The 25198-nt window shown below is 43.4% G+C and overlaps 1 protein-coding gene and 1 pseudogene across 3 annotated transcripts in view; both read left to right on the forward strand.

Annotated features, from left to right (window-relative positions):
* Positions 1 to 25198, forward strand: part of Fhl2 (four and a half LIM domains 2) — a 55093-nt gene that overhangs the window by 15773 nt on the left and 14122 nt on the right. For all 3 annotated transcript variants that reach the window (XM_045147638.1, XM_045147640.1, XM_045147639.1), the window contains exon 3: positions 17728 to 17902. In XM_045147638.1, coding sequence (XP_045003573.1) covers positions 17728 to 17902 — 175 coding nt within the window. The remainder of the gene's footprint in view (positions 1 to 17727; positions 17903 to 25198) is intronic.
* LOC123460130 lies at positions 9776 to 12367 on the forward strand (annotated as a pseudogene).

Consider the following 25198-nt stretch of genomic DNA (forward strand, 5'->3'; position numbering starts at 1 on the left):
TAAACAACTTAGAAGGAAAGGTTCATTGTGACTCACTGATTCAGAGCTTCCAGAGCATGAGCAGTTGGCAGTGCTGCTTTGGGGCCTGTCGTGAGGATGTGTGTGATGTCAGCAGTAATGGTAGGGGACGCTGTTCACCTAATGATGGCCAAGAGGAGAAGAGTGAAACAAGAAAAGATCAAAGTCCCCAAATCCCCTTCAAACAGTATCCTCACAATGTCCTGACTTCCTCAAACTATGTCCTACCTCCTAAAAGTTCCACCGTCTCCCAATGGCACCAAGCTGGGGACCAAAGCCTTTTTCACACATAGGCTTTTGGGGACACACCAGACCTAAATGATAGTAGGACCTATTCTTGTATCTAAGATTCCTGATACATTTACATACAAAATCACTGCTACAACACAATTAATGTGCGTGTCACCTCCAATGCTACAGAATGGATGGCAAAATGGGGCCATTTTGTAGTCTCCAAGGAATTCTCAGCTTATGGACTCCAAGGAAATTCAAGGCATTGTACTATCTTTTCTTCTCTCATTGCTTTGGGATTTCACCACTCTCCTTGAGGACTAGAAAATATCAGTGCATACATGCTGGCCAACTGGCTCAGGCTGGGTATTGAGGGATGATTGCAACTAGTGAGAAAGAGGCCTTTGCCTTGAGCAGAAGTGACAGGTATGGACATGGGCCACTCAAAAGCAAACCACAGCCATGTCCCTTCTGGTTTCAGAATAGGAGTAGTGTGTCAAGTGTTAAAAAAGGAAACAGAGCAGTTGTGTCGTGCAAACTTTAAAATGTTCAGAGGTTTGGGTTGCAGACGTGGCTCAGCAGTTAATGTGCTTGCCTGCAAAGCCTAATGATCCTGGTTTGATTCCACATAAAGTTAGATGCACTAGGAAAGCATCTCGAATTCTTTTTCAGTGGCTAGAGGCCCTGGTATACCCATTCACACACACACACTCACTTACTCTCTCTCTCCCCCCCCCCCACACTCTGCTTGCAAATAAGTATATCAACAAAATATTCATAGATTTGTCTACTATGAGCAAAGAGACCCAATATAATTCATCTCAAATTATCTAACTTTCCCTTCTCCAATTTTGCTGGCATCTGTCTTGCTGTGCTCAGTAAATGTTCTGAGCATCTGTTAGCTTTCCATCATAACTTCTAGATAATTAACCTATAAAAAGAAAGGGCTTACTTGGGCTCCGAGTTTTAGAGGTTTTCCTCCATAATTGGTTGTGCCACTACTTTTATTTAGGCCCGGTGAGGAGGCACCACATACAACTAGCCACTCAGAGAAAAACTAGTTATCCTTCATGACCTGAGGGGGAACGAAAGGAAGAAGAAGAAGAGGCAAAAGTCAGAGTCCTGCAACCCCTTTTAGGGCACACCTTCAAGTCATCTAAGGACCTTTCACTAGGTTCCACTTTCTAAAAGTTTCACTTCCAAGCTAGAGAGATGGCTTAGCCATTAAGGTGCTTGCCTACAATGCCTAAGGACTCTGATTCAATTCCCCAGTACCTACATAAGCTAGATGCACAAGGTGGTGCATGTGTCTGGAGTTTATTGCAGTGGCTAGAGGCCCTGGCAACGAACTCTCTTTCTATCTGCCTCTTTCTCTATCTCAAATAAATAAATAAAATATAAAATATAAAAGTTCCACTGCCTTCTAATACTGCCAGGTTGGAAACCAAATCTTTAACACATGGGCCCATGAAGGACATTTAAGATCTAACGTGCAGCCATCTCTTCATTAAATTAATAAGCTAAGAATAAGTTCACTGTCTCACTTGCAGTATGAACTTGAACCAGTTACTTCACCCTTCTATGCTTTTCTCCATATCTATAAAATGGAGAGATAATCAGATGCTTCCTTCATAGGGTTATTGTGATAAAGATACAAAGTCCTCATCCTAATACAGCTTGGATATTGTAAACTCTAAGCTTTTACTCTTTCTTACTCCTTCCCCATTCTTTCTGAAACAGCTTTCCTCCACCCACAGTTCAGAAGCCTCGCCCTCTTTATCCATTTTCATGATGGCAGTATCAGTAAAAATGTCAATTTAGGGCTTAGAAGATGGCTCAGCAGTTAAAGGCACACAAGTGCAAAGCCTGCCAGCCCAGGCTCAATTCCCAAGCTGACCACATAAGCCAGATGTAAAACATAAATACCTGGGGTTTATTTGCAATGGCAAGAGGCCCTGGCACGCCCCCCTCTACACACATACACACAAATATGCATGTGCCTGCACATGTGCATGCATACATCCAAATAAGTAAATTTTTTTAAAATATCCATTTGGAAGATGAATTCTTAGGCAGAGGAAGCTGCAAATATTTTACAAAAACTTTACCTGGATAAGAAATTTTGATACTGGGAGGCTCGAGAAATGGCTTAGTGGTTAAAGGCACTTGCTTGCAAAGCATCATGGTTTGGTTCCCCAGTACCCACATAAAACCAGATGTACAAAGTAGCTCATGCATCTGGAGTTCGTTTGCAGTGGCAGGAGGTCTTGGTGCACTCATTCTGTATCTATCCATATCTTTCTGTATGTCTGTCTTATCAGTCCACCTATATATCTGTATCTGTCTTTTTCTCTCGGTCTCTCTCTCAAATGAATAAATAAAAATAAAAATAAAAATAAAAATGCTGGCCAGACATGGTGTCACACACCTTTAATCCCAGCACTCAGGAGGCAGAGGTAGGAGGATCGCCGTGAGTTTGAAGCTACCCTGAGACTACATAGTGAATTCCAGGTCAGCCTGGACTAGAGTGAAACCCTGTATCGCTTAAAAGAGAGAGAGAGAGGGCTGGAGAGATGGCTTAGCGGTTAAGCACTTGCCTGTGAAGCCTAAGGACCCCGGTTCGAGGCTCGATTCCCTAGGACCCACGTTAGCCAGATGCACAAGGGGGCGCAAGCATCTGGAATTCGTCGGCAGTGACTGGAGGCCCTGGTGCGCCCATTCTCTCTCTCTCTCTCTCTCTCTCTCTCTCTCTCTCTCTCTCTCTGCCTCGTTCTCTGTCTATCACTCTCAAATAAATAAATAAAAATAAACCAAAAAAAAAAAAAAAAGAGAGAGAGAGAGAGAAATACGCTGGTGAGAGATCAAGTTAGTGTTCTTACAAAGAACTTCAGTATAAGGAAAGAATAGCACATATTTGGGGCTAGTCATCCTTGACCAATGACTGAAATAAAAACAAGACAAAAATTACTTATCATTTCTCCAATATGATTTAATGGAAAGACCCCCAAAACCAGTCTTCCTTCCAGAGATATTTTATGCACAAATAAACAAGAATTTCCTGCATGGGGCCAAAATCAACAAAGCTTCTGCCGAAGTCAGAGGCAGTCATGCTGAACTTTTCAACCCACATTAGCGTTGGGAGACATGTGGGTTACACTGTGTGATTTTCCACATTTCAGAACAAAAGGAGCTGTTGAATTGGAGTGAGTTGTTTTACACTATTTGTGGTGGTTTTCTTCTTGATATTCAAATACAGTTATGTAGTTGACTTTGTGGAGGAAGCTGTGATAGGAAAAAATGTTCTTCTTATTTCAGGAAGTAAAGCCAAAACTCCCAGCAGGCGGCAGGGTACTTAGAAGAGCAACTGAGCTAGCAGGTCTGATGCCCACTCAACCGCATAAAGATGCCCTGCTGCCATGTGCCTCACTGGGGACAGTCTATGTGTATAATTTTAACAGATCTGCATGTGTGTGGGGACTGAGCTAATTTTGAGGCTTCATATTTTTAAATGAGATAGACCTTATTTGAGAGTTTGTTGCTGTCGCTAGCTTACACATATGTGAATACTGCTTCTGTGTAGCCACAGCTACATTCCTTGCTTCCCTTCAGTTACTCTAAGGAAGTGCAGCGATCTTCAAGGGCAAAATCATTGATTTTGTTGGCCAACAGAATAGTTGAGAAGAAGCAATGCAGATGACCTTTTATGATTCTCTGATTTTGCATCCCACTGTGTCCCAGGTGGGGCATGAATCATGCTTTTGTGGGGATGACCAGCCCCAATTCTTCCTGAAATTATTTTTAGACATCTGTTGATATTAGCAAAATATTTTATATGCTGATTACAGACTTCTTTTGGATCAACCTAAGTTTTTGACTTTAAAATCTTAAGAAAGCTAAAGAAAAAAAAGAATGCTTAATAATTCTGGGATACCATGCATTTGAAAGATTGGTAATTTTAGGGAGGTTATATTTTGTTTGTTTGTTTTCCGAAGTAGGGGCTCACTGTAGGCCAGGCTGACCTAGAATTCACTCTGTAGTTGTAGGCTGGCTTTGAACTCATCTTCCTACTTCTGTCTCCCAAGTACTGCCCATTGTAAAAAACTGGTGACTTTAACAAACTATGGGCCACCTATCTATCTATGATTCCGAATGTTCCATATCTCTGCAAGCAAAGCCATGATATTGGACAGGCTGTTATACCCCAGTGTTGTGCCTAGGAGGGCTCGAAGGGAACAAAATAGTGGTATAAAAACAAACAAACAAACAAAAACAAACCACCTGCCTGTAGATGTAGGTAGGACCAGGAGCAGTCACAGGCTGCACACATTGCAGGGTTACTTGTATGGTTATGCTCAGAAATGACTCTGCTGTATAATCTAAATTCCTCCTCCTCCTGGGCAGGGACTTTTTCATCATGTTTTATGGAGATGCCACTGAGGTTTAGAGGAGTTGAGGGTCTTGCCTAGGGTTGGGGATTAGGAGGTAGTAGAAAAGGATTTGAATCTAGATAAAGCAGTTTCTAACTGATGTGCTGTGTTTCCCACCCACCTGTAACCTTGGCCTGTATTCTTCAGATGAGATGTGGACTCTTAGAGATCAGTCCTATGAATAAGATGTGTCTACTTCGCCTGGGCCAGTTGGCCCTTAGTGAAAGGCCTTGTCCTTCTGGGTCCCACCAATGGCAATTACTATGCCATGGGAAGGATGCAGGATTTGTTTCCAACCCTGCTTCCAGCTTCCCAGTGTTATTGAACCAGGCCTGTTATGTCCCCTGCAGTATGTCAAACACTGAAATGATGAATTTCACAAAAGGAGTTTTTCTCACAAGGGGGCTGAGCATGTGGAGACTACAGAGCAAGTCTCAAATCTACTTCCCCCAGTGCATGGTTTGGGATATTTATAGGCTGAGCTGTGACAGAGATTACCAGGCCAAACTTCTCCAACTGTTAGCTCCATAACCTGCACTCAGCTGTTGTCTCTATTCAACTAATCACAAGTAATGGCAGCAGGTGCAGCCTGACGGTCTATTCAGAAACTCTATTGGTTATTCAGGGCTGGCATTGCTCTCAGTAGTTAATTAAGAAGGAAGCACTGAATTGATTAAGGTTTAGAAGATCTTAGGGACAGAAAAACCAAGGTGGCACTCAGGAAGCAGAGGTAGGAGGATCACCCATGAGTTTGAGGCCACCCTAAAACTACATAGCAAATGCCAGGTCAGCCTGGACTAGAGTGAGACCCTACCTCAAAAAAACAATAATAATAATAAAGGAAGGAAGGAAAAGGTCTTTTGGCTTTTGGCAGGTAGCATGTGGGGTTTCTGAATTGGGGGCCTCAGGGTATGTCTAAATGAGTTTTCAATGTTTGGAAGATTCCTGACCATGGCGAGAGTAAAGCTCTGTAGAGTCAGGCAGGAAGAGGCTGTCCTTCCTGTCAGCACAACCTTTCTGGTCCCTTCTTTTGGAACCAGAAAAGAGCCTATTCCAGTCACCCTCTCAGTCCCACTTGCTGTCTGGTACTTATTGGGATGATTTTCAAGTTGTTGTTGGTGGTGGTGGTGGTGGGTGTGTGTGTTTTAGTTTTTTAAGGTAAGGTCTTACTCTAGCCCAGGCTGACCTGGAATTTACTATGTAGTCTCAGGGTGGCCTCAAACTCACAGAGATCCTCCTACCTCTGCCTCCCAAGTGCTGTGATTAAAGGTGTGTGCCACCACACCTGGCTTCTTTTTTTTTTAAATATGAGATTTTTTTTTTTAATTAGTAAGCCAGCCATGGTGGTTAGCATGCCTTTACCAGCACTTGGGAGGCAGATATGGGAGGATCTCTGTGAGTTTGAGGCCATCCTGAGACCTCATAATGAATTCCAGGTCAGCCTGAGCTAGCGTGACACCTTACCTTAATTTAAGAAAAAAAATTAGAATTATTTTTAGGTTCTTAATGAGTGAATCTCTCCTCTTTTAGGTTTTTTATGTGGGATTTGTCCATAGACATTGTAACAAGCACTCACCACATATGTACAGTAGTGCCCCTTATCCCTGAGGAAGCATTTCAAGGTCCACAGTAAGTCCATGAGGCTGTGGCTAGTACAATCACTGGACACTTGACAGTTGGTGTGATAACCAAGACAGCTGCCCAGGGTGGGAGGGGGAGGAGGGTTGTATACTCAGTGTGCATACGCCCAACAAAGGGATGATTCATGCTCCACCTGGGATACAGTGGGATGATTGGGGATTTCATCATGCTACTCAGAATGGGGTGCAATTTAAAACTTAGGGATTGTTTATTTCTGGAATTTTCCATTTAATGTTTTTAGGTCTTGGTTGACTGCAAGTATCAGAAAACATAAAAAGTGAAGCAGTAGCTAAGGGTGACTACTGAATCTTTGGGACATCTTTCTGTAAGGAAACACAGCCCTGCTTTTGAGGGGATTTAATGAAGTGGGGTCCTCAGAGTAAGAAACACAGCTGATGGGCTAGTTTCCATAAGAAGCACCTCTTATCTCAAGAAATCACAGGGTCACCTGCAAGACACAACAACAGAGGCGGCAGCACCCATCGGTGACACAAACACTGGCTTTACATTGAGTCCCTCCTTCAGTGAGCTCTGTCACAGGGGTCAGTCATGCCCTTGACGAGCCCCAGTTTCCATGTCTGTGAAATAAGACTTTCATTGCGGGCTGGGGAGATGTCTCGGTGGTTAAAGCCACTTGTTTGCAAAGCCTGCCAGCTCTCAATTCCCATTGCCCATGGAAAGCCAGATATACAATGTGGTACATATATCTGGAGTTTGTTTGCAGGGACAAGACACTCTGGCATACCCATGTTTCTCTTTCTCTCTCTCTCTCTCTCTCTCTCTCTCTCTCTCTCTCTCTTTCTTAATTAATTAAAAATATTTTTTGAAAGATTACCAAGGAAACTGAATAAGAACATCCTCTGAGTGACAGCTGTTCTTCATTCCTCCAGACTTGTGTAAGAACTTGGAAGAACATTGCTGAAAACATGATCACCTGATGATCTCAAAATATAGAACATCTTTTCAGCATGCTGGTCTACTAAATGGGATGGATGTGAGAAGCAGGTAGTCTGGGAAACTGGCAGCCAAATATCTCCTAGCCAGGTGAAAGAGCACAGAGGAGAGGAAGAGAGCCAGCTGATTATAGATGGGGACCCAGCCACCTCCAGCTGTTGAGAGGCCAAGGGTCTCTATAGGCCACTAACTTGACCCCAGGCCTCAGCTGAAGTCCCAACAAAGACACATTTGGAGCCGAACAACAAGCATGTCCCATGCTAGGAATGTTTCTGAAGTGGAAAACTCTGATATCTGACAGGAAGTATTTGGGTCTTGTCTTCCGTGTTTATCAACATTTGACTGCAATTTATGACCTTTCTGTGAACACAAGATTAGCCTTGGTATTTTCCTTCTGGGAAGTGTAAGAGACTTTTTTTTTCTCTAATCTTTCTCTAGATGACTTTGTTTTTCTCTTTCCTTTTTTCTTTTTTTTTTTTTCCTCAGTGTTGGAGATGAACACACAGCCTCACATGTGCTAGACAAGTTAGTGCTCTGCTGCTTCCCAGCATCTAAACACCATTAGTGCTCATGATGCAGTATAGTTGTCCCTTAGTATCTGCAGGGGACTGGATGCAGGAACCCCTGTATACCAAAATTTACAAGTGCTCAAGTTTCTTACACAGAATGATGCAGCATTTGCATGTAACCTGCATACTTGCTCCAGTATTCTTTATATTTTATTTTTATTTATTTATTTGACAGAGAAAGAGGGGGAAGGAGAATGGGAATTCAAAAGCCTCCAGCCACTGCAAATGAACTCCAGACGCATGCACCCCCTTGTGCATCTGGCTAATGTGGGTCCTGGGAAATTGAACCTGGGTCCTTTGGCTTTGCAGGCAAATGCCTTAACTGCTAAGCCATCCCTCTAGCCTTCCAGTATTCTTTAAATCATCTGTAGCTTACCTATAATACCTGGTACATGTGTTATGTAAAAAATGCACATGCTGTACACTGAAATATCTCTATCACATCTTCAAAGGGTTCAGGGTCAATTGCAGAAGAGATGACAGAAAGAATGTACAAGCCAAGGGAAGAGCACCTTACAGCGTGCTCCTCCAGACACAAAATGGCCTGGATATCCATGACCTTAGTGCCTGACACTGCCCACACAAGACCATCATAAGAGGAGGAAAAGATCGTGACATCAAAATAAAAGACAGACTGACAGAGAGAGGGAGGGGATATGATGGAAAGTGGAGTTTCAAAGGGGAAGAGGGGGGAGAGAGGGAATTATCATGCATTATTATCTACAATTATGGAAATTGTCAATAAAAAATAAATTTTAAAAAAAGCATGTGTATGCTATAAGTCAAGTTCAGATCATTTCCAACCCAGCATCCCTCATTGAATGGCATTTCCCAGTCTGTCTCTGAGCTCTGGAGAGTTCTGTGTTAAAGGCCCTGACTCTCACTTAAGAGATTCAAACCAGGCTGGAGAGATGGCTTAGCGGTTAAGCACTTGCCTGTGAAGCCTAAGGACCCCGGTTCAAGGCTCGGTTCCCCAGGTCCCACGTTAGCCAGATGCACAAGGGGGCGCACGCGTCTGGAGTTCGTTTGCAGTGGCTGGAAGCCCTGGCGTGCCCATTCTCTCTCTTTCCCTCTATCTGTCTTTCTCTCTGTGTCTGTCACTCTCAAAATAAATAAATAAATTTTTTTTTTAAAAAAAAGAAGAGATTCAAACCACATGGAGCCAAAGCTCTCAAACAATCAAATGTGGCCAGTATCCAGTTGCCACCCTCTCACCATAAGGTCTTTACTCACTTCCTGCTTAGTGCAGACTTCTTAAGAAGTGAGTCCAGGAGGAATTCATGATATCATCATTAGCTGAGCTCAAACTTAGAGCTGAAGGAAGGGGTTGATGGCCTACTCACTGGAGAATGGGTTTGCATACTTAGTCTGAGAGAGATGCATGGGGTTCTATGCTGGCCTGGGGCACTAGCCAGAAATGTCAAAGAGCAGGTGAGGTGTGACCTTTGGCTGATTTTGCCAGAGAGAGGGGGAAATGATGGAGGTTTGAAAGGGGACTTGGAGCAAGCTAAGGCTCGGGTGAACAGTTGGGATCAACTTGAGAAATGGCTAAAATGGCAGGAAAAAAAACAGGAGCATTGTTATTGAGTCACTGAAGGTGAAAGGGAAATGGGAATGTTGTAGAAAGCAGTGTGTTTTAGCATCATTGCTCTAAATTTTCTTGTATGTCAGCTTAAAGCCGTATTTCATGGGGTTGAAATGCATAAGATTTTAAAGGGTCAAGGTAAGTTCAAAAGCACCATACAAAAGCAGATTGTTAAGAGTTATTAGCATGGGAACTTTTAAGATGGTAGAAATTCTAATCTTTAGTGAGTTATAATGGTTTATGCATATAATCCCAGAACTTGCAGCTGAGACATGAGGATCATGAGTTTGAGATCACCTTGGGCAACATAATGAGACTGTTTCAAAAAAGAGAAAGGAAGGCGGCTCGTGAACGTCCGGGCCGCCATGGCGCTGTCGTGGGGGCTGCCCCGGGAGCTGGCTGAGGCGGTGGCCGGCGGCAAGGTGCTGGTGGTGGGTGCGGGTGGCATCGGCTGCGAGCTCCTCAAGAACCTCGTGCTCACTGGCTTCTCCCACATCGACCTGATTGACCTGGACACTATTGATGTCAGCAACCTCAACAGGCAGTTTCTGTTTCAAAAGAAGCACGTTGGAAGATCAAAGGCACAGGTTGCCAAAGAAAGTGTACTACAGTTTTATCCGAAAGCCAACATTGTAGCTTACCATGACAGCATCATGAACCCTGACTATAATGTGGAATTTTTTCGACAGTTTATATTGGTTATGAATGCATTAGATAACAGAGCTGCCCGAAACCATGTTAATAGGATGTGTTTGGCAGCTGACGTGCCTCTTATTGAGAGTGGGACTGCTGGTTATCTTGGACAAGTAACTACTATAAAGAAGGGTATAATTGAGTGTTATGAATGTCATCCTAAGCCAACACAGAGAACTTTTCCTGGCTGTACGATTTGGAATACACCTTCTGAACCTATTCATTGCATCGTTTGGGCAAAATATTTGTTCAACCAGCTGTTTGGGGAGGAGGATGCGGACCAAGAAGTGTCACCTGACAGAGCTGACCCTGAAGCTTCCTGGGAACCAACAGAAGCTGAAGCCAGAGCCCGGGCATCTAATTAAGATGGAGACATTAAGCATATTTCCACTAAGGAATGGGCTAAGTCAACTGGATATGATCCAGTTAAACTTTTTACCAAGCTTTTTAAAGATGATATCAGGTATCTATTGACAATGGACAAACTGTGGCGCAAAAGGAAACCTCCAGTTCCTCTGGACTGGGCTGAGGTACAAAGTCAAGGAGAAGAAGCTGATGCATCTGATCTGCAGAGTGAGCCCCAGTTAGGCCTGAAAGACCAGCAGGTTCTAGATGTGAAGAGCTATGCCACTTTTTTTTCAAAGAGCATTGAGACTTTAAGAGTTCATTTAGCAGAAAAAGGGGATGGAGCTGAGCTCATATGGGATAAGGATGATCCTTCTGCAATGGACTTTGTCACCTCCGCCGCAAACCTCAGGATGCATATCTTCAGCATGAATATGAAGAGCAGATTTGATATAAAATCAATGGCAGGGAACATTATTCCAGTTATTGCAACTACTAACGCAGTAATTGCTGGATTGATAGTATTGGAAGGATTGAAGATCTTATCAGGAAAAATAGACCAGTGTAGAAAAATATTTTTGAATAAGCAGCCAAATCCAAGAAAGAAACTTCTTGTGCCTTGTGCGCTGGATCCTCCTAACCCCAATTGTTACGTATGTGCCAGCAAGCCAGAGGTGACTGTACGTCTGAATGTCCATAAAGTGACCGTTCTCACCTTACAAGATAAGATAGTAAAAGAAAAATTTGCTATGGTGGCACCAGATGTCCAAATTGAAGATGGGAAAGGAACAATTTTAATATCTTCAGAAGAGGGAGAGACGGAAGCTAATAATCACAAGAAATTGTCAGAATTTGGAATTAGAAATGGCAGCCGGCTCCAAGCTGATGACTTCCTTCAGGACTACACTTTATTGATCAACGTTCTTCACAGTGAAGACCTTGGGAAGGATGTTGAATTTGAAGTTGTTGGTGATGCCCCAGAAAAGGTGGGGCCCAAACAAACTGAAGATGCTTCCAAAAGCATAACCAATGGCAGTGATGATGGAGCCCAGCCTTCCACCTCCACAGCACAAGAACAAGATGACATGCTCATCGTTGACTCAGACGAAGAAGGTTCATCCAATAACGCTGACACTGGTGAAAACGAGAGGAGTCGCAAGAGGAAATGAGAGGAGGAGAATGTCAGCACCAAGAGGTCACGCCTAGAGCAGACCGAAGAGCTCGATGACATCATAGCATTAGACTGAGCTGATCTTACTGTGCTTGCTCATCTGGGCAGAACCGGGCTGTTTTGTCCTTTGTTCCAGAGGGGAAGGCAACATTGACACCAGTGACTTGAACATGATTCTGCTCCCTTTGAAAGCATTTGTTTTGCTAGGACCGTCAGCAACATTGCGGTATGCTGTACTGACAGTAGGAATATAAATTTCAATCCCTTTGAACAGAGTTATGCACAAACCAGTGATGCATTGAAACAACACCGTGCATGTTGCCTTTCAATGTAAATATCTTAGGTATCATTTGAGAGTTTAAAATATTGTGCTTTAGTAAAGTTGGTACCTGGTTATAAATATTATGCCTTTATTTTTGGCTAGAAGAAGAGTTATTTTTAGCCTAGATCTAACCATTTTCATACTCTTAACTGAACAGATTCAAAGAAGTGCTATGCATTGAGACTTGTTTTTAAATGTCAACTGGCACTATGTATATTAATGTAAAACAATGTTAATTTACTCATTTCAGTTTATACTGCCTGGGATGTCTGTAAGAAACCAATTTTTGTGTATTTGTTACAGTTTCAGGTTATTTATATTTGATGTTTTGTAAGACTCAAATAACAAATATACTGTACTTATGGACCAAATAAATGACATCTGCATAAAAAAAAAGAGAAAGGAAGGAAAGAAGAAAGAAAGAAAGAAATGAAAGAAGGAAGGAAGAAAAGAAAAAGAAAAAAAAGAAAGGAAGGAAGAAAAAGAGTGAGCTGGGCGTGGTGGTGCATACCTTTAATCCTAGCACTTAGGAGGTAGAAGTAGGAGGATCACTGTGAGTTTGAGGCCAGCCTGAAACTACATAATAAATTCCAGCTCAGCCTGGACTAAAGTGAGACCCTACCTCAAAAAAAAATTTAAAAAGAGAGGGGGGGGGGAGGGAAGTAAGGGAGGGAGAGAGGGAGGGAAGAAAAAGAGTGAGCTGGGTGTGGTGGTATATGCCTTTAATACTAGCACTCAGGAGAATCACTGTGAGTATGAGGCCAGCCTGAAACTACATAATAAATTCCAGGTTGGCCTGGACTAAAGTGAGACCCTACCTCAAAAAAAAAAAAAATTAAAAGAAAGAGGGGGGGAGGGAAGGAGAGAGAGGGAAGGAAGGAAAGAAGGGGAAGAAAGGAAGGTGAAAAACAAATTCTAATCTTTACTACCATCTTCATATGGAAATGTAGTTTCAACAAGTAACACTTTCAGGCTATTGTTTGCTTGATTAGCAGTGAACTAATATTCATTGAATACTCTATACCAGCCACAGTTATAAACATTTATGTGTATTAACTAAACCCACTATAATCAACCAATTGCAGGTACCTATTTTTGTTTATAGATAAAAAAGCTGAAGTTGAGAGTTTAAATAAGGTACCCTTAGCCAAGCAGGTAGTATCTGGAAGAGCAAGAATGTATTTGGTCAGGCTGTGAGTTTTAACTGCTCTGATGAAATACAACACAATTTAGTTTCCTGCTCCTGAAATCTTAGAGGGGTATCAAGCTCATAGCAACACTTGTTTAGCAGAGTGTGGACTCCAGGACTCCTACCTAAGTATCCCATATGCTTGGATATTGTTGGTCTAGGAAGTTCATCACCATATGTTGTGGTTTGAATGTAAAATGTCTCCCATAGGCTCATGTGTCTTAACATTTGGTTGCCTGCTGGTTACACGGTTTCAGAAGGTTATAGAACCTTTAGAAGATTCCTTTAGAAGCCTTGCTGAGAGAGTGGGTCACTGGGGACTGGCCTTGAGGGTTCTTTTAGCCTGGCCCAACTTGCTCTTCCTTTTAAAAATATGTTATTTAAGCCATGTGTGGTGGTGCATCCCTTTAATCCCAGCACTCAGGAGGCAGAGGTAAGAGGATCACCATGAGTTCAAGGCCACCCTGAGACTACGTACTGAATTCCAGGTCAGCCTGAGCTAGAGTGAAACCCTACCTCAAAAAATATTTTTTTTATTTATTTATGTGAGAGAGAGAAAGAGGCAGATAGAGAGAGAATGGACACACCATAACCTCCAGCCACTGCACATAAACTCTAGACACATGCACCATCTTGTTCATCTGGCTAACATGGGGATGCTGGACTTCTTGGGCAAGTGCCTTAACCACTAAACCATTATCCAGCCCCGTCATCCCCCACTTGCTCTTCTTCTGTTTCCTGACTGCCCATTGATAAGCTGACTTCCTGCTGCTGCCACAACTTCCTCACCATGATGGACTCTGCCCTTTGGAACTGTAAGCTGAAATAAACTCTTTCCTTCCTTAAGTTGCCTCTGGTCAGGCATGTGTTCACAGAAATGAGAAAGTCTCTGATACACTATCTCTAGCTGAAACACGGGTAAAGGCCAGTTCTGCTTCCACATACCCACCCACCTACCCAGGACTTGCCACCTACTATGGTACAAGTCTGTTTAGTGAGCACCTTTTTTTTATGGGGCACATCAAACTTGGAAATATAATCAGAGGTTGGTATTCAGACAAATTAGTCTGTTGAAAGAGTCTGAGCCGGGTGTGGTAGGGCACACCTTTAATCCCAGCACTTGGCAGGCTGAGGTAGGAAGAGCACTGTGATTTCGAGACCAGCCTCAGACTAATTTCAAGTGTGTGGGCTGGAACAAGATGCTACATCAAAAACCCTACAAAAATTTGAGAATTGGGCTGGAGAGATGGCTTAGCAGTTAAGCACTTGCCTGTGAAGCTTAAGGACCCCGGTTCGAGGCTCAGTTCCCCAGGACCCACGTTAGCCAGATGCACAAGGGGGCGCATGTGTCTGGAGTTTGTTTGCAGTGGCTGGATGCCCTGGTGCACCCATTCTGTCTTTCTCTCTCTGTCTGCATCTTTCTCTCTGTCACTCTCAAATAAATAAGAATGAACAAAAATTTTTTTTTAATTTGAGAATTACTAATAATCCCTGATTCAAGAACTATACATATTCATATAGGACTGTGCATTTCTGTGTGACTGTGTATATGAGTGGAGGTATGCACAACCACGTGTGTGTGTATGTCAGAAGATAACCCAAAGAGCTGGTCCTCATCTTCCACTTTGTTTGATGCAAGGTTACCATTGTACACTACTGCTTCCAGGGCACTGCTGCTTCCAGGGATCCTCAGGTCTCTGCCTCTCGCCTCACCATAGGAACACTGGGATTAGTCTTGAGCTACAGCATCCGGCTTTATGTGGTTTCTGGAGATCTGAACTTGGCCTCATGCTTGCACAGCAAGTGCTTCACCCACTCCTCTTGCCAACTTTTCCATCCCTCTTGCCCCCATCTCTGACTACCACTATTCTACTTCTCTATGAACTTGACTATTCTAGGTAGCTCTTACAGGTGAGGTCCTACAGTATGTGTCCTTTTGTGATTGGCTTGTCCTAGTTAGTCTAATGTTTTCAAAGCCTATTCACATTGTAGCAAGTGAGAGGATTCATTCCTCTTGGAAAATGAACTACACCCCAATGTGTAACCACATTGCTCTGTGTTACCCATTCACTCCACCATGGGCTTAGGTTGTGCCTGCCTTTGGCCAACTGTGACTCACACAGTGTGACATGAGTACAGAATCCCTCTTCAAGACTCTGCTGTCAGTTCTTGAGTACAAACTCCAAATTGGAATTGCTGAGTCAAATGGTGATACCATTTTTAATTTTTTAAGGAGTTGCTGTACTATTTTGCAAAATTAAAATTTTGATTCCTTTATTCCATGATCAACATTGTAACAGTGATAGTATGATTAAAACTCAGACTTTTTGTGAAGCTGGCTGATTACTGTTTATGGTGAGCAGGGCTCTTAATGGTTTGTGCAACTTCTAACCTAAAAAAAAAAAAATCACTCTGTAGCCCAGGTTGGTCTTGAACTCACAGAGATCCTCCTATCTCAAAGAGAGAGGGGGAGAGACAGAGAGAGAGAGAGAGACAGAAAGAAAACTTGAATTCTGATGGTGTCTGGGCCCTAGAACCTATGGGCTAAAGCAGTGACTTCTTGATTTGATGAGCCAATCAAACCATACACTTCTATTGGGCCAATCTGTGCCAAATTTGAGTGTTGAGATTACAAGCTTGAGCCACCATGCTTGGCGCGCGCACACACACACACACACACACACACACGTAGTTGTTTTTGAGACAGAGTTTCTGGCTGGCCTCAAACTCATTATGTAAGAAGGATGATCTTGAACTTCTGATCCTCCAGCCTCCATCTACTGAGTGCTGTGATTATAGGTATGTGCCACAAAAGTTCCCTTGGGGCTGGAAAGATGGCTTAACCATTAAGGCATTTGCCTGCATAGCCAAAGGATCTGGGTTTGATTCTCCAGGACCCACATAAGCCAGATACACAAGGGGACACATGCATCTGGAGTTCATTTGCAGTGGCTGAAGGCCCTGGCACACCCATTCATTCATTTTCTCTCTCTCTCCCTCCCTCTCTCCCTCTCCCTCTTTTTCTCTCTAATAAACAAAATGTATTTTTTAAAAAGTTCCCTTGAACTAAGAACATGTGGCTTATAGATGACCAGAGTCACCTAATATTAGTTTGATTCTAGGTTCTGACATTGTGTGTGCATGTATGCAAAATGGTATTTCAGCAAAAGAGAACCATTTGTTCCAGTTTGGGTTCTGAGTTCAGCAGACATATGTAGTCATCTGGCCCTCAGCATCACTCCAGTGTGGCTACTAGAGCATCTTGGAGACCATCTTCTTGATGACCCTATACTTGAGAAGCTTGCCTTGAGTGTTCTGGACCCCTTGCATTCTGGAAGCTGGTCCAGGAAGCTGCATGGTCTGACATTCCATTTCTACCTCATCTATAAGTGGATGATGGTCTGGAGTCATAGCTGGGTATACCTACACAGACAGCAGTAGATAAGTGGCCTTTCTAAGGTAAAGCTGGACATGAAAAGGTTATTTTAATTTTGTGTTGGCACTTTTTTTTTTAATTTGCAAGGAGAGATAAGTAAAGAGAGGGAGGAAGGGAGAGAACTGGCATACCAGGGCTGCTTACCACAGCAGACAAACTACAGATACATATGCCACTTTGTTTATCTGGTTTTACATGGGAACTGGGAAATCAAACAGGGGCCATCAGGCTTTGCAAGAAAGTGTCCTTAACAACTGAGCCATCTCTCGAACCCCTGTGTTGGTACTTTTACAATACCTTATATAATTTCAAAAAGGCAAATATGGAGAGATCTCTTCTCATTCTTCAAGCAGGGTTGAGAGTGGAACAGAGTTGACATGGTTTTCTTCTTGGCTCTTGGTCCTTATCCCTTATAAAAGGCCTGGGTTCTGTCTTCTAAAAGCCTTTTCCATCTGGATCCCAGTGCGCCTCCAACTTATGCAGTCTAGTGTACATCCCCCTCCCCTCCCAAATCTTTATCCATTCATCATCCCAATCTTAGTTTGAATTTCTTGTGGCTTTCAGGATGAAATGAACTTTACTGACAACAGGAGCCTATATCCTGACCATCTGGACATAAACTTTTACCTCGGTGGCTTGCCTGTCTCCTGCCTAATCCTCAGCTCTGCCCAGCATGCTGTCACTCACACCTTATCCATGTTGATGCCTTTCCTCTGTCCAAAATCTACCCCACATCCCCTCCAGCTAGCTGACATGCATGATCACTCTGTGGCCCTATATGGGTCTCTCTTGACACTCTTCCCATCAGCTGCCTAGGCTCTTGCCCTTAGGGGCCTGTAATTGATTGTCCTAACACCCTCTCAACCACGCTTGTGATCACAGTGATTCATTTTATGTTTGTATTTTTTAGGAAGTACCTAAGGAAAATCCATGTGCAGTTTTCAAATGCATTTATTTCTCTGTTACACACACACACACACACACACACACACACCTAGGACAAGGTATTGCAGTGCACATAAAAAGCCCTGGTTGTTCCCAGTTTGTGTTTACCCTGCGGGTTGTGGCACTCTTGTCCTGTGAGTCAAATAGGAGCACCTCCCCTTCTTGACTTGCCTCTAACCATCTTTGTGTCTGGCTTCACAGGATTTGTCCTACAAGGACAGGCACTGGCACGAGGGATGCTTCCATTGCTCTCAGTGCAAGAGCTCATTAGTGGACAAGCCCTTTGCCGCCAAGGAGGAGCAGCTGCTCTGCACGGACTGCTATTCCAACGAGTACTCGTCCAAGTGCCAGGAATGCAAGAAGACCATCATGCCAGGTCAGTTCACAGTCCTTTCCCATGAGAACAATGTCACAGTAGGACCCCCTGCCCCCAGCACTGATCCACTCTAGTGGTGGGCTGTGGTGTGGGAGTCTCACTTGGTCTACAAAGATGTGTTTGGAGATTTAAGAAGTAGAGTGATGGGGTGTGTCATTGGGAGGAATGGAATCTTTAAGTTGGTTTTATGCATCTAAGTTTTTGCACAGTCATCCCTCAGTATCTTCAGGGATTGGCTCCAAATGCAAAGATGTTCAGCTCACTTATATTGCCTAGTACTCACATAAATCCCATACACACATCCATATGTGTTAAATCATGCAAATGTAAACAGCTGCTATGCAATGTTGAGTGCATAGTAATGACAAGTGGAGTCTATAAATGTTTGGCACAAATGCAATTGTTTCCTTCAAGAATTCCCACTCTGCGGGTGGTTGATTCAGGATGTGCGCAGAGGGAGAGGGCTGACCAGCAAGAGAATGTTGGACATGCCTCTGGAAACACATCTCTATCCCAGCCTTTTCCACCAGTGTATATGCTTTCTCTTTCTTCTCTACCTACCAATTTTGTACTCATTCTGTTGTTTTGGTAAAAAGGCATTGTGCCCCAGGTGTGCCAGGTCTAATCCAGAGCTAGATGTTGCTAAACTGAGGGCTGAGAGCCACACCTAATATCTTCCTGTGGAGTTAATGTGCCAGAAAGACAGACATCAAAATGGATAGAACTATGATTGGGTCAAGAGCTGGGCGTAGTGATAAAATGTCTTATGTGGCACTTGGATAGGATTGCACTGTCCTTTGGGTTTTTTTTTGTTTGGTTGGTTGGTTTTTTTGTTTTGTTTTGTTTTTTTTAGAAAGATCATTTTTTTAAGTACAAAATTACAAAAGACAATCTCATATAGAAGTGAAATACAGGTAAGAGTAGCCTAAAGAATTTGACCTAGGATGTGGTCATGGGGCAACTGAAGAGGTGGTACAGGCATAGGCTATGGCTGATTCAGAGACCATCTTCCATATGTCCTTTGCATGACCAATGAAAAGATGTCCAGCAAGCAGAATCGCTGGGTTCAGCAGATAAAAATACAGATCAAAACTTACCCCTGAACGTCAGGTAATTTTTCAGTGTGCATTCTCCTGGGGTCCTTTGCATTCTGGCATTTTGACTAGAGAGCCACACAGGCCAGCAGAGCCTCTCCTCGGCAGTGTCCTCAGGAAGTGTGGCCTCTCATGGAAGGCTGGGCATGATGAAACAGTCAGTAATCACTTGGATCCAGGTAGGGATGTTAATCTGGTTGGAGACAAAGTTGTCTTTGAGAAGACAGGATTTGGGGAAGTATACTCCCTGTTTGTGGGCTCTGAGCCCTCTGGTATGGGCATTCTGACAGATCTTGGGCACAGGCTGGACTGGGGCAAGGCCACTGGTGCCGTCTAGCTGAGAAACGTGAAGATCAGTGAACTCAAGTTGCCTAGAAAGTATTCATCTTCAAAATACCGACCCTTACTCAGAGGCTGAGGCAGAAGGATAGATTTTGAGGTCAGCTTAGACTAAAGGCTCTATCTCAAATAAATACAAGTGTCAAGGCAGCTTGTTTTGTAACATTTAACTTGGAAAAGGTTTAAAATCAAGGGCAAATATATTAGGAGACTCTAGCCCTTAGTGATAATATTAAGTAATGCTAAAGTATGTGTGAAGTTCAAAAAAATAATGTATTATTTTTATGACTTTCTGAGTTTTAAAGTATACATTGAATAAGTGATCCATGTTTGTTAAAATTTCTTTTTTAACATATTTTATTTATTTATTTGAGAGAAAGAGAATGGACACACCAGGGCCTCCAGCCACTGCAAACAAACTCCAGGTTGTGCACCCCCTTGTGCATCTGGCTTACATGGGTCCTGGAGAGTTGAACCACGATCCTTTGGCTTTGCAGGCAAATGCCTTAACTGCTAAGCCGTCTCTCCAGCCCTGTTGAAATTTTTTAATTCATTAGCTACTTTGATGCTTTGAGCTTTTATGATTCATCATAGCTATAAATTTAACTTTCTCCCACAACTATCTAAAAAGGTTTGTTGAGGTTTGTTCACTGGAGAATTTAAAAGGTCTATTTAATATATGAAGTTTGAAAGTGAAGTATGAAAGTTTACTTTTGCTCCACTGAGGAGTGAAAACAACATAAAGGTCTCTTAAAAGAGCTTGAGGCCAGCCTGAGACTACGTAGAGAATTCCAGTTAGCCTGGACTACAAGAGAGCCTACCATGAAAAACCAAAAAGAGAGCTCACTTTTTATGAGAGAGAAAGGGAGAGAGAATTGGCACACCAGAAACCCTAACCAGTCGAACTCCAGACCCATGTGCCACCTTATGCACATGTGTGACCTTGTACGCTTGCATCACTTTGTGCATCTGGCTTATGTGGGTTCTAGGGAGTTAAACCTGGGTCCTTAGGCTTCGCAGGCAAGTGCATATGCAACCCCTAAGCCATCTCTGCAGCCCTTTTTTTTTTAAGAATCATGGTTTTGCCGGGTATGGTGGCATACGCCTTTAATCACAGCACTCAGGAAGCAGAAGTAGGAGGATCGCCATGAATTCCAGGTCAGCCTGGGTTAGAGTGAGACCCTATCTCGAAAAAAAAAAAAAAAATCATGGTTTTAGCAAGTTTGGTGGCACTTTGAAGGTGAGTTGAGGAAGGAGGGAATCCCTTGAGCCCAGGAGTTGAAACTAATGAGGACCATACAGTGAGACCACATATGCTGGAGGGGAGAGAAGGCAGAGAAGAGACTGCTCAAGCGATGTTCCCACATCATCCTCTGAGTAGTTGGAACTACAGATGTGCACTACTGTGCCTGCCTGCCCTAGATTTTTTTTTAATTTTTATTTATTTATTTACTTGAGAGCGACAGACACAGAGAGAAAGACAGATAGAGGAAGAGAGAGAGAATGGGCACGCCAGGGCTTCCAGCCTCTGCAAACGAACTCCAGACGCATGCGCCCCCTTGTGCATCTGGCTAACGTGGGACCTGGGGAACCGAGCCTCGAACCGGGGTTCTTAGGCTTCACAGGCAAGCTCTTAACCGCTAAGCCATCTCTCCAGCCCCTGCCCTAGATTTTTTAATTCATTATATTATGAAAGCAATAATAAGGCATGTAACTAAATTTGAGTTGGGGGAGGGGTGAGTTTTGTAATTTTTTTTAAGATTTCTTTCTTTCTTTATTTTTATTGACAATGAGTCTGTAATTTCAACATAGCAAATTGTGATTTTGAAATCCAAAGAGCCATGTGACTAACCCTGTCACTCAATAGCTGGATCCCATTGACATAGGAAAAAAAATTACACTAAAAAGATTAGCTGGAGTCAAATGCTAACATTTTTTCCTTGTGGTGCAGGGACTAGAACCCAGGGATTTACATGTCAGGCAAGTGCCAACTCACTGAGTTACATCCCCAGACCCCAAGCTCTGACGCTTCAGTGGGAGAATTTCTCGATTGGTCAGCTAAAGTTTCTGTTTTATTTTTAGTTTGCTTTGTTTTTGGCAAAGAAAAAGCACTATAGAGTTCTGGGTGACAGACTGACATATGGGAAGTATTTGGCGAAGATATATAGGCTAAAAAGTAATACATTTTAAAAAGGAGATAATTAAGCCTTCAGCAAGATGATTTCTTGCTGCTACTCCATGTTTCTGGTTAATACAATTTTAAAGTGACTGTTACATGCTTTGACAAGAAACAGAAACGTACAGACTGACAGGGTCACTGCACAGCTGGGAACCAGTGGGAAAGACAAACCTTCATGGTGACCAAAAACTGAGGAATCCCAGGCTGTGGCCCCTATGCAGCCATGTTAGTGTTGCAGGTGTTGAAAATTCAGAGCCCAAGAAGGTGTTGACAGTGAACATGAGAACTGAGGCCTAAAAAGTCCAGACCAAGCTGTGGTCCTGTCCTATAGAGAATTCATGCTGTCATAGCTGTCCCAATCCAGTAAGAACCACAACTTTGATTGAAAAATGGATCAAGTGCTGGGGATACAGCTCATTTGAAAGAGTACCTGCCTAGCATACACAGAGCTCTGGGTTCAACCCCCAGCACCACATAAACCAGTACCGTGACACATGCCTTTAACCCCAGCACTTAGGTGGAGTTAGGAGGATCAAGAGTTCAAGGCCACCCTCAGCTATATAGAGTTCAAGGATAGCCTGGATAATTTCATGCAGGGTGGTTGTTTTTGTATTGATTTATTTACTTACTTATTTGCAAGCAGAGAAAGAAACAGAGAGAATGAGCACACCAGGTCCTCTAGCTGCTGTAAACACACTTCAGATGCATGTGCCCTTTGTAAATCTGGCTTTACATGGGTACTAGGCAATCAAACCCAGGTTGTTAGACTTTGCAGGCAAGTGCCTTAACCACTTAGCAGTCTCACCAGCCCTGTTTTTGTCTTTTGAAGTAGTTTCACCCTAGCCTAGGCTGACGTGAAACTCTGTAGCTCCAGGCCGCCATCACACTCACAGTGATCCTCCTCCTGCCTCAACCTCTTGCATGCTGGGGTCAAAGGTGTACGCCTGCACTTCCAAAGAAGGAGGCATTTCCCTTCCTGATGAGGTGGGAGAACAAGAGTACATCTGAATAGTTTGTCTGCAGTGACTCTTCGAAAGCATTTTGAAGTCTCAGTTCAGGAGCCATTGACCTTCACTCAGCACCTCCCACAGCTTAAAAAAATCTTAGACCTGTTTCCTGGCTCTTTGTAATATTCACCTGTCTGGACAGCCTGTATTAGATTCTCTAAAGAAACAGACTCAACAGGAAAATGATGCTCATATGCAAGAGCTTTTTGTGAGTGTGTACAGAGACAGGTTTACATTAAGGACTGGTTCTTGTGGTGGAGCGGGGAGGGCACTGGCAAGTCTGAAAGTTGAAGGACAGTCTGGGTACCTGGAAGATCTGGTAAGAGCTGATGCTGAAACTCCCAGTGTAGCATTTGGATTCCACTGGGCAGCAAGCTGGAGATAGGTAGCTTTTCTTGAGGTGGTAAGATTCTTCACTTGGGAAAAGCTTAGTCTTTTCTCAGAAGACCTCCATCTGATTTGATGAGGCCCAGCTGTCAGGGCGTGTGATCTGCTTCATTCCAAGTCTGCTGATAGTAAATTCCAATTTCATCTGAAAACACATCCACAACAGCTTCTAGACTAGGCTAAAGTTTTGCTGTTCTTGTTGTTTTGTGGGATTTGTTTGTTTGTTTAAGGCAGGGTCTCACTCTCGTCCAAGTTGATCTGTAAATCACTCTGTAGCTCAAGCTGGTCCTGAACTCAAGACAATCCATCTCAGCCTACCAAGTGCTGGCATTGAAGCCATGAGCCACCACACCCACCTGTTTTTTTTTTTTTTTTTTTAAGAGACAGGGATTCTGTATTGCCCAGGGACTGGGGCCACAAACTCCTAGCCTCAAGTGATCAAGTGATCTCTTGCCTCAGCCTACTGAAAAGGTGGGACCACAGATGTGCCAGTGCATAGAAATTATAACATTTGAAAATAGTGAAATGCTAATGACCCTGTTTTGATTGTTAGCCACTGCACACATATATTGAATTATAATTCTGTGCCCTCAAATGAGTACAAGTATTATTTCAATTACAAAATAGTGCTGGGGAGATGGCTCTGTGTAATTAAAAGTGCTTGCAGCACAAGTTGATGACTGTGGTTCAGATCCCTAGCACCCACGTGAAGCTGGATACATCTGTGATCCCAAGGTTCCTGTCGTAATGGAAGGTGGAGTCAAGAGAATCCTGAAGCCTGAAGGCCACCTAGCCTGACCCTCACAGCAGCAAAACAAGAGAGACCCTGTCTCGACAAGGTGGAAATGAGATTCCACATGTATGCTACAGCATGTGTACCCACACATACATATCATGCACAATTTTTTTTGTTTTTTTACAAATGAAAGTAAAAGGACTCCAGAGAGAGTAGGCAGAGCTTCAGCATAGCTTTGGTAGCGAATTTAGGTTTATAACACAGGGGCTCAGTCCAAGTCTAACTCCCCACCCTCCCCCACCCACCACACAAGTCAATCTCTAGAAAATCAGACAGGAAACTAGAATTTCATCCCTGCCCAGGATTGGTGCTCTCCAGTCATTGGCTGAATGCCGAGTCTGTCAGCAGTTTACTCACAGATGTATCAAGTTGGTGCTGACTCATCCTGTATCCTGTGTGTGTGATGGGGAGGGGTGGTTCCTGACCTGCCTGCTGGAGTGGAAATGATACCACTCCCTGCAGGTAGCTTCCCTCTGCTGGTTTGCTCTAAGTCCCATTCCCTAAGCAGAAGGTGCTCTTTTGCCACCTGCTGGCCATACTGTGTAGTTCCACAGGTCTGTGGCCATAGCAGACTGGTTCACAGATGTGCTGGTGGATCTGGTCCTGCACATTCCCTGCAGGTACAATTCCCCAAGCAGTCCATTGCTCAAGCTCTATTTCAGAACACAACCAAGAATAAGCCTCCCACTCACACATGTGTTCGGCATATTTTACATAATCTATGCACAACAGATCCTGAAATTGTGTTCTTGGAAGAACACTTTCTGAGAAAGGAGCCCCAGCAGGGCAAATCATAATCATATAATAATTCTCTCACATTCCTGTCACCTGAACCACGGCTATATCCTCAACAGCCTTCTGACCAGCTAGATCACAGCCGCTAGCTTTGTTGTTTGGGCTGTATCTAACATGTCTGGACGTAGAACGAAAGACTAGTTCATGGCTTCTGTGTGCTGTTATTCAGTGTGCTTCAACCAGGTCTGGAGCAGCAGTGCTCTTCTACCCATTCCTCCATTACTGGGCTCCTGATTGAAATCTAATGGGTGTGCCTATCACCATATGCTCTCCATCCTTACATGATGGCACCCCACAGCTGACAAGATTCTTCCATCAAGATCCTCAAAAGCTAGGTGTGGTACTGCAGGCCTATAATTCCCACACTCAGAAGGCTGAGACAGGACTATTGTGAATTTGACGGTAGCTTGGGCTACACAGAACCTTCATCAGGCTGGAGAGATGGCTTAGCAGTTAAGATGCTTGCCTGCAAAGCCAAAGAACCCAGACTTAATTCCCCAGGATCCATATAAGCCAGATGCACAAGGTGGGTCATGTGTCTGGAGTTTGTTTGCAGTGGCTGGAGGCCCTGGTGCACCCATTCTCTCCCTCCCTCCCTCCCTCTCTTTTTCTCTCTCAAATAAATTAATGAAAATTTAAAATAATAATAATAATAATAAAGAAAAAATGCTACTTAGGGAAAAAAAGACCAGGTAAATG

The sequence above is a fragment of the Jaculus jaculus genome, chromosome 4 (genome assembly GCF_020740685.1).
Source record: "Jaculus jaculus isolate mJacJac1 chromosome 4, mJacJac1.mat.Y.cur, whole genome shotgun sequence".
NCBI classification, from domain to species: Eukaryota; Metazoa; Chordata; class Mammalia; order Rodentia; family Dipodidae; genus Jaculus; species Jaculus jaculus.